This window comes from Accipiter gentilis, chromosome 4 (assembly GCF_929443795.1).
Source record: "Accipiter gentilis chromosome 4, bAccGen1.1, whole genome shotgun sequence".
Taxonomy (NCBI): domain Eukaryota; kingdom Metazoa; phylum Chordata; class Aves; order Accipitriformes; family Accipitridae; genus Astur; species Astur gentilis.
In genome coordinates this window covers 21,795,008-21,812,256 of record NC_064883.1, presented here as the reverse complement: position 1 = coordinate 21,812,256, position 17,249 = coordinate 21,795,008, and the positions used below count along the sequence as shown (strand labels likewise).

General features: G+C 37.9%; 1 protein-coding gene across 2 annotated transcripts in view; it reads right to left on the bottom strand.

Moving 5' to 3' along the window:
• Positions 1–2,889: 2,889 nt before the first annotated feature.
• CDK6 (cyclin dependent kinase 6) overlaps positions 2,890–17,249 on the bottom strand; it is a 140,253-nt gene continuing 125,893 nt past the window's right edge. For both annotated transcript variants that reach the window (XM_049798584.1, XM_049798583.1), the window contains exon 8: positions 2,890–16,367. In XM_049798584.1, coding sequence (XP_049654541.1) covers positions 16,221–16,367 — 147 coding nt within the window. In that variant the 3' untranslated portion in view covers positions 2,890–16,220. The remainder of the gene's footprint in view (positions 16,368–17,249) is intronic.

Genomic DNA, 17,249 nt, shown 5'->3' with positions numbered 1-17,249 from the left:
TCCCCAAGTTGAGTCTGTTTTGCCCATGATGGTGACTGGTGAGTGATCTCTTCCTGTCCTTATCTCAACCCATGAGCCCTTTGTTATATTTTCTCTCCCCTGTCCAGTTGAGGAGGGGGGAGTGATAGAGTGGCTTTGGTGAGCACCTGGCATCCCGCCAGGGTCAACCCACCACACAAAGTTATTTAGTAAAACTAAGAGCAGGCTGTGAGGAGCTTGAAGAAAACTAACAAGGTTACTACACCAGAATTGCAAGTAAAATTTGCTGCATTGCAAATAAAATTTACTGTTGAAAATTGCAAGATAGTGCATACGGTAAGGGGTAACTAATTCCTTAGAAAATTGTTGGTATGTTCTGAAACAAGGATGGCTACTTTGGAAACAGATCGGGCTGAAGTTCTCACTGAGCTGCCTGTGTTGCTGGAGGAGTAGATTGAAGAGAGAAGAAACAAACTGCATCAAAATATATACAAAATAAGATCAGGAGTATTATTAAATATATTGTGATACCCCTTTTGTGCAGCATGGTGATGTCCTCACCCTGAACACATTTTCAAGTTTGGGCCATTTTGGAGTACACACATGCAACCCAGTTTTAGGTGACTAACAGCACTGCACTGCACCCGTGCAGGCAGTCCCCAGTGCTGCTGCAGCCCTGGGCGGTACAGGGTGGCCGGTGGGTGGGAGCACTGCTGCCGGTCCGTCTCTGCGCTGACACGGTGGTGGGACTGCAGGTCTCCGTGGGCTTCAGCTCAGCTGCAGCAGCATAAGTAATACCGAAGCTCCATCAAGTCTGCCAGGACAGAATTGCTCTTCAGAAATGTTTTGACTAAATTTGAACCAGGAGAGTTTATTCATCCAATGCTTTGTGCCACGAGGCTTTGAGCTTGGTGCCTGCAAATATGAAGACTTGCCACTGCAGGGGGCCAGGGGTGTGGGGTCCCTCCCTGTGCAGGCAGTGGGGAGGAGGGAGTCCTCCGCTAGGCATGCCGGAGTATTTTAATTAGACTCCCATTAGCTTTTCTTCCCTGGCTGTGAAGGAGGTTTGGGAGTCCAGCCAGACAATTCAGCCAGCTGAATCAGATTTCTAAAAACAGATGAAAATACGTCGAGAAATGACTTCTGTGTGACAGGAGACTGAAAGATGACCTTGTTTATCGAAGAGGGGAAAAAAAAAAGCTACACAACTGATGGGTTTAAAATGAGGAATGATAGATACTGTAAATCTTGCTTTCCATGTATCAGTAAATGGCAAGCAAATGATAGGCAAAGACAACGCATTTAAATCTTTTAAAATGAACGTTTGTTTCTGTGGTGCTAATAAGCATGTGACCTCCAGTGTCATTAGATAATTTTGAGTCAAAGAAGGTGAGAACATTTTTGTGAATAATGAGAACAGTAACATTTGTGCTTATTTCTTCAAGGTCCTTAGTATTTTGCTTAGGGGATTTCTTTTTTTTTTTAAATATAATTTTCTCTTCCATAATTGGGTTTTATGAACTTCATGCAGGGGGTAAGTCACCTTCTCACAGATGAGGGCTAGGAAGAAAGGTTCAGTATATATAACTGCCCACAGACTGTTGGATTTTCTTCTGTGGTATCTTGCCCTGAGCACTATCAGAGATAAAACACCAGATAGTATCCAGACATGCAGGGTAGCTCTTATTTAATCTGTTAAATTCTTCCATGATTTTTCCCCCTTTTCATAATGGATTAGCTATGGCTAATATGGGTGTCTGCGATGCTGACTGTTCTGCTCAGCCACAGGCCTCACTGCAGTTGATTTTGTGTCTGTCCCTGGCTGGACTGCTGCTTGTAATCTTATAATGTGCTTTAAGACTAATTTGGAATGTCACATAATGTAAAGGTAGCTGTTGTTTTTATTTAATGCTGCGTTGCACCTGCAGTATATATAACTATGTTTTGTAAAGGACTTTCATGGTTCATTATCGTTTCTAGGGGCAGCTCAAAGTTTTGGTTCTGAGTTACAAAATCCTTTGTGGCTGTGGGATCTGGTTAGCTTTGCAGTCATTTCTGTCTAGAGCTTTCATCCAGAAGCTGAAATCTGTTTGGATGCTTGAGCTAATAGTTTTTAGATTCCTGTGTCTGGTGGCTCATTGGAGGCCTTGTTAGTAGAAACTACTTTTATCCTGCTCTAAAGAGCACTTAATGATCTTTACTATAAGCTAAAGCTTTATTTGAATTGTTTTAATGGGGATTTTTTGCTTGGTTAGGAGTGAAGAAAGAAAATAGGCATCTGGTTTTAGAGACTGATGTGTCATTTTGTGTTTGACTGAAAACACACACTTTTAGCATTTCTATATACCCAGAAATGTTACTAGTCATATTTATAGCCCATCAGGAAAAACCAGGTAATCAATAAGGTGTGCTCAGCTTTTTAAAAGATGGAAGATGAAAGCAGCAGAATCTTTAGGAATACACAAATACCACGTTAGCGTAAAAGTTGGATCAAGTAACATTTGGGAAAAATACTGTGCTTCATGAGTGACTGAGAGCCATTGTAGCTGAATTACGGCGCAATTTGCCTAAACCAAACTAAATAAGATTTCAGTAAAGACAAACTAGTGCTGAACCATATAGCATTCTTAGCAATTGCAACAAAGTTATGCCTTTGAAACAAAAAGTGATGGCTCAAATTTTTATCTTTTTAAATGGAATTCATCCTAGGTGAGCAATAAAGTAGTTCAGAAGTGAGAAATCAGGAAAAATGAGGTTAGATTTTTATAAAATTAAAGGTATATGGTAAGGTGCTGGAGAGGGTGAGCATGTGCTTACGTTTCTGTGTCTGGTTGTGCGTATGTTTGTTGATTTTCTAGAATACTCAGAGTGTTGAGAAGAACACTTGAAAACATAAAAACTAGAAAACAATGTTGCTAATTTTCTGTATTTAATATACAATACTTACTGCATTTGTATTCATTTTACATTTTTAGATAAAAGAAACATACAGCTAGAAAGGTGAAGTAAACCTCAAGAAAGCAGTTTTAAATACAAAACTAATTTTTTTTGCCTTTTAACCTTCCAATAGTTTGGGAACAACTAAAAAGAACTTGACACTGTGAAAATTTTTATTATATTGATTTTCATACTAAACCCTCAGCACCCAACAATAAATACACGACTTTGCTTTTCTTGCACTGCCAGCAGCAAAACGTTCAGTTCTAAAGGACTGTAATTCTGATATAATACAATATTGATAACCTTCTGTGTGCCTTAATTTAACTTTGTTGTATTGACACATAGTTATTTTTGCAGTCAACCATCTTTACAAACTTGTAAAAGCTAAAGAATATGTTATATGTTAAGGTGCATGCTCCGATGAACTTCGATGCAGTCAACGTAAAGTAGCCCCAGCTGAGGGTGTTCTTAAAGCAGAAAGCCCCATAAGGTGATATTTGGGACACAGAGCAGGCATGCAGTTAGATCAAAGGGCTTTTTTTGAAAGCTTGCAAAGGGAGCTCTAGAGTTTCCCAAGTGTCTGCATTATTTCCCAGCTATTCTGTACAGCGGAAACATACATTTTTCCAATGCGTATATGGTAATCAGCAGCTGTGAAAGAAGAGGAGAGAGGCTGCAAGATTTCATGTACAGCAATGGTGCAATACTTTTATATACCACAGTTTGCATGTTGTAGCCCCTTGATGTCATTGATGACTAAAAGGTAAACCAGTATATTTGAGTAACAATTCAAGAAATCACTGTTACATATTCCTGTACCTCTGTAGGTGATTCTGTGTTTCACACATAGGTGATTTTAATGCTGAATGCAAAGAATGTAAAGGAACACTGAATAGTAACCATGCACACAGAATAAAAAAAAATGATGCACCTTTAAAAGAAACAGTAACACACGCACCTTTTCATGTTTGTACCCTGATTAAAAGAACATAATGAATTTCAAGTATGAAGTGATACCGTGAAATCATGTCCTGTGAATAGGTATCAATGGTAGTCTAGGTAGTACAGTTTGCACCATAGGTAACTTTCCACCTTGCAAAACAAAATCCTACTGTGTATGTAGGTAAAGTGACTTGAAATGCTGAAACTTGATGTGCCAGCTGATTTGCTGGTACAAGCTGATATAATGCTGTAGAAGTCAACAGGACTATACTGATTTTCACCAGCTGAATATATGCCCTAAGGTGAATGAAAAAAAAAATATTTGAAACGGCTTTGCATGTTTTCTTTGCATTATCAAATCTTAGACACCTCCAGAGCAAATGATATTTTATTACAAAAAAGGGGGGAAAAAAGAGAAAAAAATAAGCCAAACAGCATTAAAGGCTGTTTTAACTTTCTGAATATTTTTCATGTTATTTTTTGTAAAATCATACTGAGCAGTAAAAGTACCGAAACAGATTTTGATTTGCTAATGGATGTTGGTCTGATGTAATATCAATTAATAAGGTTACTCTGGATGTGTCTCAGAAGCTGTCCTCACTGTTCGTAGTATTCTGTAAACCTGAAAACACAAGTTTTAATAATGCCTTTGAGAACATAACTTATCTTGCAGATCCTGAAACCAGTATCCCGTGACAGTTACAAACAGACTTAACTTTATACATGTCTTCTGTTAACTTCAGTGGGATTTGTAACTTTCAAGGGAGGCACACATGGAGTGTCTGGAGCAGTAAGAACTGAATCTTATTTGTGATACATTTCTGTACCAGCATCATCCTTTTCTCCACATATCCCAATGCCACTAAATGCACTTCTGAACTTTTGTATAAAAAAAAGTAATGAATAGAAATTTTGAGAGAATGTTACTAGAGTTAAGATTTTTATCACATATTACCATTTATATAGTATTCTTGCTGATTTACTAAGCTTAAGTATCACTATATAGACCAGAACTGCCTGACACTGAAATTTGTAGACTTACAAGGTCAAATTCTTCATTTAATGTAACTGTAGTCAGTGGAGCTACAACAAGAGTAAATTATGCTAAATGATTTTAAATACTTTGAAACCCCAATCCTATTTCATGCAATTGTCCATGCACAAAAAAACCCAAACAACCAAACCCAAAAAATCAAACCCTAAATTTTCTGCCTTTATGCTTTTGTTTAGCCAACAATCTTACTTAAAGCCCAGATGGGCAAATTTATCACTGCAAAAAACTTTCTTCAGTTACAAGATGCCACACAAACTTGACCCCTGGCTTAAGCATCTGGAATCGACAGATAACTGCTGGACCTGCTACAAACAAAATAAAGCCAAAGGCAGCCTATGTAATGTTTTCTAATTTTAATTTTTTCAGACAACATTCTCCCACTATGTGTAAAATTAGCTCTACAATAGCATTTCAAAGTAATCTGCTTATTCCTTTACATACTAAACAAAAATACCCTAAAGCATAAAAATACTACATCTGAACACACATACTACTCTAGTTGCAAAACTCAATGTACGATATGAAGCTTATTTATGATTTTTTTTGACTGATCTAGCTTTCTGCCTCTCTATGAAACTAACTTCACTTCAACAACTGAAGTGTATACTAAACGCAAATAAACAATAAAGCGGCAAGACTTGACACATTTTTTGGCAACTACCCTTTCACTTGACTAGTGTGTTTCCATAAGAAATAATATACTGAATTATAATACCAATAATTTAGGTTAATGTCAAATAGCTTGCAGATAAATGTGTCCACATCTTCAATAAACTCTGACCCCATTTACTGGTATTCATGTTTGCGTACTTGGGTCTTCAGACTGAAGAGTATCAAGCTAGTGAGGAAATACAAATACACACTGTTACACTGAAAGGAGAAGACAGACATACAGAGAAAAGCACCCTGTGATGCTTTCGGGAGTTATAATATAAACATAATTTCCAAAGTATACAGTTCAACTTCTAAGACATCATTCTGAGGGTGTAATTTTTCTTTAACTAGAGCATTCAAAGACTTTATACTTTTAAAGCTGTTCAAAGTAATGCAGCTAAATATTACATTAAAAATAAAACCTATATGAGATTCAATGGCAGATATAGACCACTTAAATGAATTGGAATGAAACAGACCATAAATACATTAGTCTGAATGCCTGAAAAGAATTTATAAAGAAATTAAAGATTGAAAGGAAATAATAAATGGGTGCCTGTCGGCTTGGTTTCAGTGCCAACATCATACAGCTTTGTGTAGAAAACAGATTCTATCAGAAAAATAAATGGCATCTTTATATTTTCTCTGTCTTAAGTATTTTAAAATGTGTTTTTTGCTTTAACAGAAGTGACTGCCTTGCCTATGAAAGGTGCCTGGCTAAGATTTCTCGAGACTCTTTCAGGCCTTGCTTCAATTGTAACCGGCTGTCATTCCTTACCAAAAAGCACTGCCATAACGTAAACTTCTTTTGCTCATGTTGCTGTGACTCTTAAGTGGGTTGTAGGAGGGGAGTTCAGTCTCTGGGAAAAGAGATTTTGAACACTGCAGAGAATGACAGCAAGGTTATTTAACAGTGCTGAATGCAAGGAAGGTGTCATGGATATTGAATATTTGTTGGAATCTAAACAGAGACAAATGATTCACTTAATATGGACCACCAGAGAGTGATCAGAATTTTTAGACAGTGTTGGTCTGCTCTGGTTTTAAGCTGGTAAACCAGAGTAATGCTCTTCTATTCAACTTATTATACACAAAAAGGAAGGAGAATGGTGGTGATGGAGGTGAAATAAAACAAATAAAAACAAAACAAAGTTGGAAAACCACTGGGTTGCTAGACATCAAGAGAGAAAAAGGAAAGGATGGATCAATCTCTGCAGTCCCTTCAGCCTCTAATGTCATGACACTGCAGTCCTTCTATCATGTTATGATAGGTAACTTCAGTTCAAAATGTGCATGGCAATCAATACTCTCAGACGAGCACATCCCCACTGAACTTATATAAGCCACCTTGTACAGCCCCCCATCCACACACTTGTCAGCATCCAATTTTGGATGTAATTCTTGTTGTAGTTGCAACCCATGGTTACAGCCGCCTTTGTTAAAGGGACTCCAAGATAAAAGTCCCTGCTAAAAATCATGATGGATTTTGAGTCTTGCTAGGAAAAGATTGAGAAGCACTTCTTATTTAACTAGCATTCTGCAGACCCAGGCTATATTTTGAAGCCAGTTTGTTGGTTTTTTTTTTCCTATCACCAGTGAGGGATGATTGTTCAAGATACACCATCATCCACCTGGACTAAAACACTTTGTCTTTTCCCACAGCATGTCCAGAATTCAGAGTCATCCTTTTTGTGTAGTGAGAGAAGTTTCTCAGGGGAGTTCTTATTACACTGCTGTTTAAAATGCAATAGAAACCCTAAGCATACTGTCCCCTCTAGATCATGGAAAGACTTTTTCCTCAGGAAGATGTCCTGGGGGTTAAGGTCCATCTGTGCCTAGTACTTGGGGCAGGGCTCTGTACTCAAAACTGCCATAGCAGAAAGCAATGAGCTTGATTGCCTACATGCACCCAAGTTATCTTGAGAGTTGGGGACCTTCATATAAGGAATAAGTGTTTCATGGTTTCTCTGCCTCATGCTGGGAAGAAACCTCTCCCTGGGAACAGTGATCTCAGGGAAGGGAAGAGAGGTAAGCAGTAGGAGGCTGGCATTGCTAGTCTTGTTTGTATCCATTAAAAACTTCTGAATACCAGAAGCATCATTGGCTGCTCTTGTAAACATGTACATCACAGACAGTTGTCCAGGGATCTTCTATACTTAGTAAATAATCTTCTGAATCAAAAAATATTTTGGCTGATCAAACACATTATATTCAATCTAATCTATTCTAGCTCATCTCTTTGCTTGAACCAAAGAATGTAAAAGTAGCACACACTTTGCCATATTCTACTGTAGTATTTCCCAGTTCCTAACAAGAAGCAAGGAAAAACTATAGTACAAACCATTGGCTGCCTGCAGACTGGGGGGGCTGCAGAATCACAAGGCAGTAATTTAGCTCACATCTTCTTAAGTGGCTGTGGAAGTATCAGCAGGGTGATAGACAAGTGATAGGTAATGAAGTGTCACTGCAGTGAGAGGAAGCAGGGTGTTGAAAGACTGTTGAGGAGTAGACTCCCCAGGGCTTCTTTCACAGTGTTGCAGTAGGATGATCTGGGATAAGGAAAGGACAGCTTGAGTGACCAGATGATCTATCACTATATGTATTTAACAAATGCCAGGGAACTACTGTGTAGAATTAGATGTTTCCTATCCCTGGAACTGTGAAATTTGTCTCTGTGCCAAGCCTACTTGCTCACACTTAATGGAAGGACCAAAATTAGCTGCTCTGTGCCAACACTTACCCAGCCACCCACACACATGGGCTAAACACAACAAAATGCTACACAGGCCTTATACTCTGTATTTTTGGAGGAGGCATAACAATAGTTAATGGCAGCTCTCAGGTTGGCACGGCACCTCAGAAAGCTCCATTCTTGCTGTACAACCTACAAAAAGACTTTTTTTTTTCAGATAGTTCTGCAGTATTACTTACACTGGGTGTCAGCCAGACTTGCTAGGCTCTCAGACTTGCTCCTCTAAGATGGTGAACCACCTGGACTCATCCAGGAAAACTTGCATGAGGACAATCTTTTCAAAGTCCAAGTGCTCAAAAACCATGCCATTTTGGGTTGCCAAAGGACTTTTAATTTGTGGCAGGAGTCAGCTTGCAATACACAATGATATTGCACGCTAATGGACACCGTTAGTGACTGTCCTGCCTTAGGGCTGTACATTCTCCATGTCTGCAGTTGAACTACAGGCAGTGTCTGTGTGGCCAGCTTAATCTGCTCTCAGGCTGTCTCATAAGACTTTTTTTTGTATCTACACAGAAAAACATCTAGCTTCTGCAAAATCTGATTTAAAAAATAGGGCTGTTGCTATGTTGAAAAACTGCACTGGAACTCATGATTTGAGTTGGCATAATAAGTGCCTAGAACTAAAATCCCATGCAAGAGTCTTGCTTTATCTTCTTATGCTTATGAAAGTGAATGATAGGAGAAAACAAAACACATGGAAAAAAGGTCTTCCCCCTACACTTACACGTAACTTTTCCACATATTCAAATTCACTTGCCAAAATTGCCCTGAGTCTCCTAATCTCTGCCCATTTTTCCTCTCTTTGCAGCACTTCACAATTTTCCTCCCTCATCGAGCTACTCAAAATTGATCCTAACATTCAAGAACTGTCTTTTTTTTAACAAAAAAGGCTGAGGATTTGCATAACATGGCATATGTATGAAACATGGAATAAGAGGAAAGTCTGCATATTGTTGAATGTTAATTACAAACTCTTTAGGAGTAATTGCATGAAGAAAGCTGGCAGTCTGTGAAAATTCATTTTCCATTCAGTGGCAGAGACAATGCTCTGTCTGGGTTTAACATGAGCATGTCAGTGGGAGCAAATATCCATATAAACACTAGAAAATGTGGTTTTTTTCTGGCTTGTGGATGGGTTTAAGGTGCAGAAAGCTAAATAGTGTGGATGCAAATCTAGCTTGCTCAAAAATGGACAGCGAGCTTGAGAGCTTTACAGCATATCCATGTAGTCATCACTAAAGTAAATCACAAGTTAAACATTACCTGTTTTCCCTTCTCCTTTCAGTCAAATAGTATAGGTTGCTTTAGTGCAAATGACCATTTAAAATGGTAGTTAGAATAAGTTCATACCTGGATGCTTTTCTTTCATAAAACCCTGTCAACTTTGCAAGGTCAGTGAAAAAGTATCAGTTTCAATACATATTTAATACACATTGTTTGAATTTACATTTTTCACATTATAAATATGCTCCTTTTCACTTATCCGAACAATATTTTCCCAATAATTCCTTAAAATCTCCTTTTTAATCTTTACTAAGTGTCAGTTGTTTGTTTTATTTAAAAAGAAGGCAATATCTTTTGTCTGATCTTTTTTGTGAACAGAAAGTTTACCAGTCACCCAGTATCAAAATATCCATAGCTGAATCTCTTCTTACTTTCTCTAGCCATGCAAAAGTCTCATTGACATTAGGCTGGATGAAGCCCACCAATATATTCTAACACATATAAAACATTTAATCTGAAAGAAAAAAATGCCATATGGTTAGGGGGTTTTGGTTTATCTTAGCTGTTCTGCACAATTTTTTAATGAAGGCTGGAAATTTGAATATTGCAGAAGCTCTCAAAAGACTTTATTTAAGTCAAAGCAGATTTTCCACTGTCTTTACTCACAGCAACCTTGGGCTTTTCTGTCCAGAAAGCAAAAAGCTCATCTAAGCATGGGGCTGGCTAATTTCAGCTTCCACTGAACACATAAAGAACTGATGGTATCTCATTGGCCTTGCAGAGTAATTTTTTGAGAACAAGTTCCTATCTGATTCAGTTCTGTTTGGGTGCCTATCACTGCCTAAATTAAAAACATATATGTAATTTTTCAGGAATATTTCTTAATGCAAAAATATATCAGTTTCAAAATATTCAGTGTTACAGCTAAAAGAATGATTTTTAGCTGGGTTCTGCAAAAACTTAATGAGGCATTTTTTATATTATCCATGCACACTACTCCTAAGTATTTTTTATGGTTCCTATATTGTGTATATATTGCATATCAGTATGTAGTACTTGCTAAGCTTCAATCTAAAAGGAAAAAATAACACTTGGCAAAAGTGTATTTGTCAGTTCACGTGTCCACATCTTTCTGCTTTTAATGGCCTAGTACATTTAAGCCAATGAGAAAGCTTCTTACTGTTTTATATAGATTACTGGGATTTGATGGTTACAGACTCTGGTCCAGAAACTAGAGTTATTACAGTCGTTATCTAACAATTTGCAAAACAAAGAGATATAATAAAATAAATAGTTCACAGATAAAACTCTTATTTGAGTTGCACAGCCTTTTAGACTGTTAAAATTGTAGTCGTGTTTTTGCTCACCTGAACTGGACTTGCACAAAAAAACTGGATATGAAAGTGAAACTTGAAAGCTTAAACATATAAAAACCCATTTACTGTTCTAGAGATTGCTTCTGAATTTTTTCTTCATGGAAAGTAATCTGTATACTCCAAAACTTAGTGATCAAAAAGAAGTAAAAGTGATAGCTTATTAACAGTCAGTTACTGAAGATTTCAATATATAACATGTTACTATTCTCTGTGAAAGTAAAAATATATTTCTTAAATTTTCCCACACAACTGCAGTTTGGAAAAATGTTTTTTCTAATAATTTCAAGAAAATCATTTACACATTAAGAGACGTGTGAAATCCTGTTAACATCAAAAACAGATTGTGATATTTAGAAGCAGTTTCATAGTTATAAAATAAATATGCTAGGTTCCTAAGCTTGTGATCAATTCAAACTTCAAGCGTAACACAACAAAATCACTCTAATAGCCTAATATCTTCTAATTCATATTGTATATAAAAATCAACCTATTCCTGAAACTACTGTAAATGAAAAATACTAGCAAAGTGGTTCTATAAAACAGAGTTCTTAGAATAAACTTCCTTATGATTCAGCTGTGTCTTATACATGGAACATAATTAATTTATGTGGCCTTTTAAACCAAACTGTGTGGTTTATGATTCGTATACATATTTGACAACTGATGTGTTTTCAGTTGTGAGTCAGGTAAGTGCTCCAAGTTTGTTGGCTAAAAGACCCAAACAGCTCGTTTTCTCTTTATTTTCCATATTAAAGGTGGCCTAATACCTAACAGCAGAGAGGATTATATGTAAAATAAAACATGCTTCTCAAAGACAGTGAGTGAACCTGTGAAAAGTAGCATGGCACAGTATTTTCTTCTTATTCATTAAAACAAGCATCATGTGTAAATACCACGTAAGAGTTATGATGCTTACAATGTTAAGCAGAAGATGCTCAAATGCTACAACTTACTGATTCCTTTCTTGTAAAAGGCTCTGTAGACATAGCACGAAATGTCAATATTTTGGAAACGTGATGTCCTCATTTTTTGGTGTATTTTAGGACAGAAACAACAGAAGAAGATACTCCAGCATTTACCACTGTGGACTAGTAGGCTGAAAAAACCCTGGAGTGTGGGCACAGCTTACACAGAAATATGCACAAACCCTATTTTTATAATTTTAGTCGGCACACAGAAAGCAACATAGGTGTATGCAAAACTAAGGGTATGCAAGGAGGTACATGAGATTCTTTTTTAATCATCAGTTCTGGGCTGCTGGACTAAAAGAGTCAATACTTGGTAATAGAGATGTAGGGGACACTGACACTGTGTAGCTATGGGAAATTTGGAAGAATCTTGTTGAAAATAGCATCTGTGAGCATCACTGAAACTTGTTTCCATAAGGCAGCTGAAGGAGAAGAACTGGACACTATAGTGAGCATGGAGACAGGGTGAAGAGAGAAAAGGCTGCTCCAGATGTGTTGCTGTAGTTCAGCAATTAGCACTTCACTAGCTGGCTTTGGTGATTTTTTTTCCTTGGTTATTGGGTCTGTTTTTCCTGCAGAATTACGTAGTAGTGATAAAAGAAAGGTTGGTGGGAGATAGAAATTGCTCCTTCCGTTACTTAGAATACCCTATTCTCTGTTGAGAAGAGCACAGTGCCTCGTTGTGGGTGGTCTAGGAGCTAACATCTATACTTATTTTTGATATTTTTTTGTTATTCAGTGGTTTTTAGCTGCTGTTGAACTGCTCCTGTAGAACACACACAGGCATAGTTATTGCTAAGAATTGCACTTTGAAGTCTTATATAAAGGGTATACGAAGAGTTTTCATCACAGTTTGGAACATGTGTGTCAAGGAGCACTTTCTTTTTCACATATACAATTCCTACATCCTACACATACAGCAGTAATGAGTAAAGGTACTCAAATACTAGAGCTGTACCAGTAAAATAAAAAGAGCAAGGGCATGGGCTCGAGCACAGTCCCACAGTTGTCTGTACTGTCTAATTATGAGCATGATTCCTGGCATGATTTTAGCCAGTGCCAGCACTTCGCCCAGCCAGAGAACAGGCTTTCTCAGTTTACTAGTGTAAGTGAAACCCCATGGTTTGGCAGGGAAGACTGGAAAAAGAGGAAGCCTATGGCATGTCAGATGAAATTTCTTCCTAAAGAGATTTTGAAAATAAGGTCATTTGAAAAGTCATTGGTCCTTTGAATCTAGATCCTTGCTACCACAAGGACCCCATTAGATAAATCATTTCCCTAACCCTGCCAAGACAGATTTCTTTTTTTGTTCCTGCGGTTCCCACTGGAAGGATGTTCCAGAACGTGACCATTAATGCAGCCTTTCTCAAGCTGTTCTTCTGAATACCCCCATTTATAACCTGATCCTCTACTAGACTACTTACAGCACCACATTGCAGAAGCTGTGCTTCTGATTCCATAAGCCAGGCCCTGCTTTTCTCTGCTGCTCTCTGAGCTCTTCTACTGATACTACTGATTGGGAAATACTGCTCCAGTAGTTAACTTCCTCGAGATTTCCATATTCTCATTCGTTTTTGAGCCACCACTAACCTTTAGCTTAAAGTGTTATCTTCCCTCATTTTTGTTTTACCCTAATAACGTACCTACATTCAGCAATCATATTATCTTCTAGCCTTGGCTTCACTAAGCTTAATACAACAAGCTCGTCTAACATGGAACAGATGCACATCTCTCTCTGAGAGTTTTAAGCCTGATTTGAAAATACCCTCTTCTCCCCTACATTTTCACCCTCTGTTTGTTGGAGAGCTCTGGGAGAGTTCCCTGACAGCTGCTGGAAAGCTACACCAGCTGAATGCCCTGATAAATTATGTATGATAGCTCAGCACTAGGTAAAATGTGGAATGTTTTTAAAAGTGCTAGACTGTGTAGAAAACTTTTATATTTGTTACTGTCACAAGATTCTCCTGAAATTTGTCTCTGTTGTTCTAATTTTTGTTTAAAAATGGTTAGCAAATATTTCACTCCGGCCCATCCTTTTCTATGAATGTTAAAACCTATTCACACTCAGGTACAACATCAGTGCTGTGGGCTTGCAGTTCCCCTTGGATGTAGAAACAGAGACAATGACAGAGGCAAGGCCAAGATTAGAGGTTTAGCTGCCATGACCGCTCCCTGGCCTTCAGCTTGCTGCTCACAGAGCTTCAAAAATTCTCATGTTTTTGCATCTGTAGTATCTCTGAGTGCAGATGCCTCATGCACACTCTTGCCAAGCCTAATTTGCAGCTTGCCTGTTCATGCTGGTAGGTTTTGCATAGGCATCATTCTGGGCATGGAGGAAAGCACAGGTCACTGCATGCATGCACGCAAGTGGTCCTTTTAAAACCTGGCTTATTTAAAACAGACCTTATTTAACCATACGTCTCATACTTATGTGTCTAACAGTAGTGAAAAGCTTTATCCAAGAGACAGATAAGATCCACTCACTATCCTAGCAATGGACCATGTCCCAGGCAGTGCAGATACCTGAAACAGAGTTAACAATGAAGCTTGCCACAACAGCCAGTCTATCACAGGACTGAGAAACCTGCCAGGGAGATGGCTACAAGTTACCATGCCACAGGTGGGAAGATTATATTGCTCAACTCACGGCTAAGGACCAGCGCTTCTGCCAAGCATGCTGTGAATAAGGATATAATGTTGGCTCACTAGCTAGACAAGATGAAATAGAGATGAGGAAGATAGAAGGTTAAGGGACTATCACAGGAGTAAGCAAAGCTAGCTGCCTCACTTATCATCAGTTATACTGCAATAGTGTATTTTTATGGTTTTATGGTAAGGGCTAACTTGTTGGACCAATATTTTCCCCCAAGTCATATCCAGGTAAGTGCACTAAAGTCATGCTTGGGAACAGCTTTTATGGATTTAAAATATTTCTTTTTTCCCAGTACAGTATTAAAAAAATAAAAGATTCTTTTTAAAATACTGAAAATATATTTTAGTTAAGGTAAAAATACTAAATATAAAAATTTAATGTAATATTTAAAATAACTGTGCTATAAAGGCATGTGAATTGCTTAGTTATTTTGACATTCAATAATGGCACATTAACCCTAGTGGAAAAGCATGTGCCAGTATACCCACATGGTGGTTTAGGAGAGAAGCTCATGCATTTCTGCATAGAAAACAAGTTTGCGTAATAAATGACATCTAAGGCATTTTGAGACAGTAATGTTCATGCACTTGCGATCCATAGGGGGGTATTGCAGATAAGGCAGTGCCGTATACAGCATACAATTCAGCACAAATACATATCTGTGCTTACTACAGGTATAGGATTCTCTGCTTCTGAACTGGAAAATTTTTTTCTATTTTCCTTTTTGGCTGATAAGCAGAACAGGTTGAAGGTGAAAATCTGTATTGATTTTCATTGGCTCTGCTCATGTCTTTGGGCTGCATATCAGAAAATATGGAATGAGAAAAAGAAAATGTGTTTGCAGCTGTTTCCAGAGGGGAATGCTGGGTTAGATGATGGGCTAGAATGTGCCTGGATTTCAACGCAAACTGACCATTTGGAAACTGAAAGAGTCTTTAAGAACAGGAGTCTAGAAGTTTGTTAAACACTTGTTTTTTGCAACACACACACAAACATAGCTAGATAATAACTCGTTTGTGTATGAAAAAACCTAAAAGTTGAGACATTTATTATGATCACCGTTATCACTGTTATTTTCATAGAGTAATGGAATGATAAAATAATCCATCCAAATTTTCAAGTGGGGAAGCACCTGCATTTATGCTATGAATGCATAGTAGCTGGATGTATTAATGCATGTATCAGTTAACTGCAGGTTGAGAGATCTGATATTTCAATGCCATTCTTTAAATATCACTGTAAGAGATCTCATAATAATAAAAAAAGTACCAAATCATGCTTCAGCAGCTAGAGAGAGAGATTGCATCATGTTTTGGCATTAACTTGATTGTCCTACTCCACACTGGCAGCATTCAATATTAAAAGGATAAAATGGCAGCAAAACTGGTCAGCAGCTTCTCTTCATCTGGAGTTTTCCCAGGTAGATAAACCAAACCAAACCAAACCAAACATAAAGCTGCAATGGGAGCAGGTCAAAGCCCTGGCCCTTGTGTTGCTCTGATGAAAGTAAACTAGATTGATTTTCTTGGATAAGCACATCACAATCCCAAAATAAAAGATAAGTGCATAAAACTTCCAAATAATGATCTTCGCTAGAAGAGCTATGTGGTTTGTGTGGGACAGTGGCCTTGTCAGCTACACGTCTTGTTCATTTATGGTTCGTCTTCAGTCAGCATTATGATGCATTCACCTCACTGGAGTTTTGGCTGGATGACATGTGAGAGTCCAGATTCTCCTTGCATTTCTCCAGATCATGGAAATATGGGTGAGAAAGGGCAACATAGGCAGATATTCTCTTGCCTGGATTGAATGCTAAGCATTTCTGTAAGTATGAAAAGAAGCTGGTTTTAACTAAAATGTACAGTTAACAGTGCTAACATTGCATATATACATTAACACATGCCACATTCAATTTATGATCAGTATGAGACACAACAGCGTCTCAGTAAGTGCTGCACGATAAGATAACCATCCATATTAAAGCAAGCAGTGGGGTCATAATATATGAATATAGCATCCCCAAAGCTAATAGAAAATAACAAGTTAGAAAATCCAAGTATTCATAGTTTAGGAAATCTCAGAATTCAGGTTTTCTTGAATTCACATGCACAGAACATCTGTCTCAAAGACTGCAGGGAGCAATTATTCAGGAACAACTTTTGTTGTTTTCTTTTAGTGTCAATGCAGTATTCTTTTGTGGTTATACAAACATGGACAGCATCATAAGGTATATGTTCATTCTTAGGCTCAGCATTTCTACAGGTGTTGGGTCTTGGGCTTTATAGCCTTTGTATGCTAATGTTTTGTGTTCAGTTTCTCCCTCTTCTTCCTAGTTGTACTTCGCTTGCCTTCCTTCCAGATCCTTATCTCAGCCTTTGTCCAGCCAGCACTGAAATCTCTTCCATGGCCTTGTGTTTTATACCTTGTTCTTCTCTTTTCCTTCATTCACCTGCAAATAGTATTCTTCCTACTATCCTTGTCTAACCACTTCCTACTCCTACTTTCTTTTTTTGTATCAGAATTTCTATCATTTAACTTCTGAAATTTAATTCAGTGAATTCCAGTCCTACTCGCCCCTTTCATCTGTGGCTCCCAGTTCTCATCTCTTTGCCTAACAGAAACAGCTTCCCTTTCCACCTCACCTTCTAGGCATAGGTATTTGCCTTCTTCCCCCCTCCCATCATCCCTCGCGCTCACTGAGCTC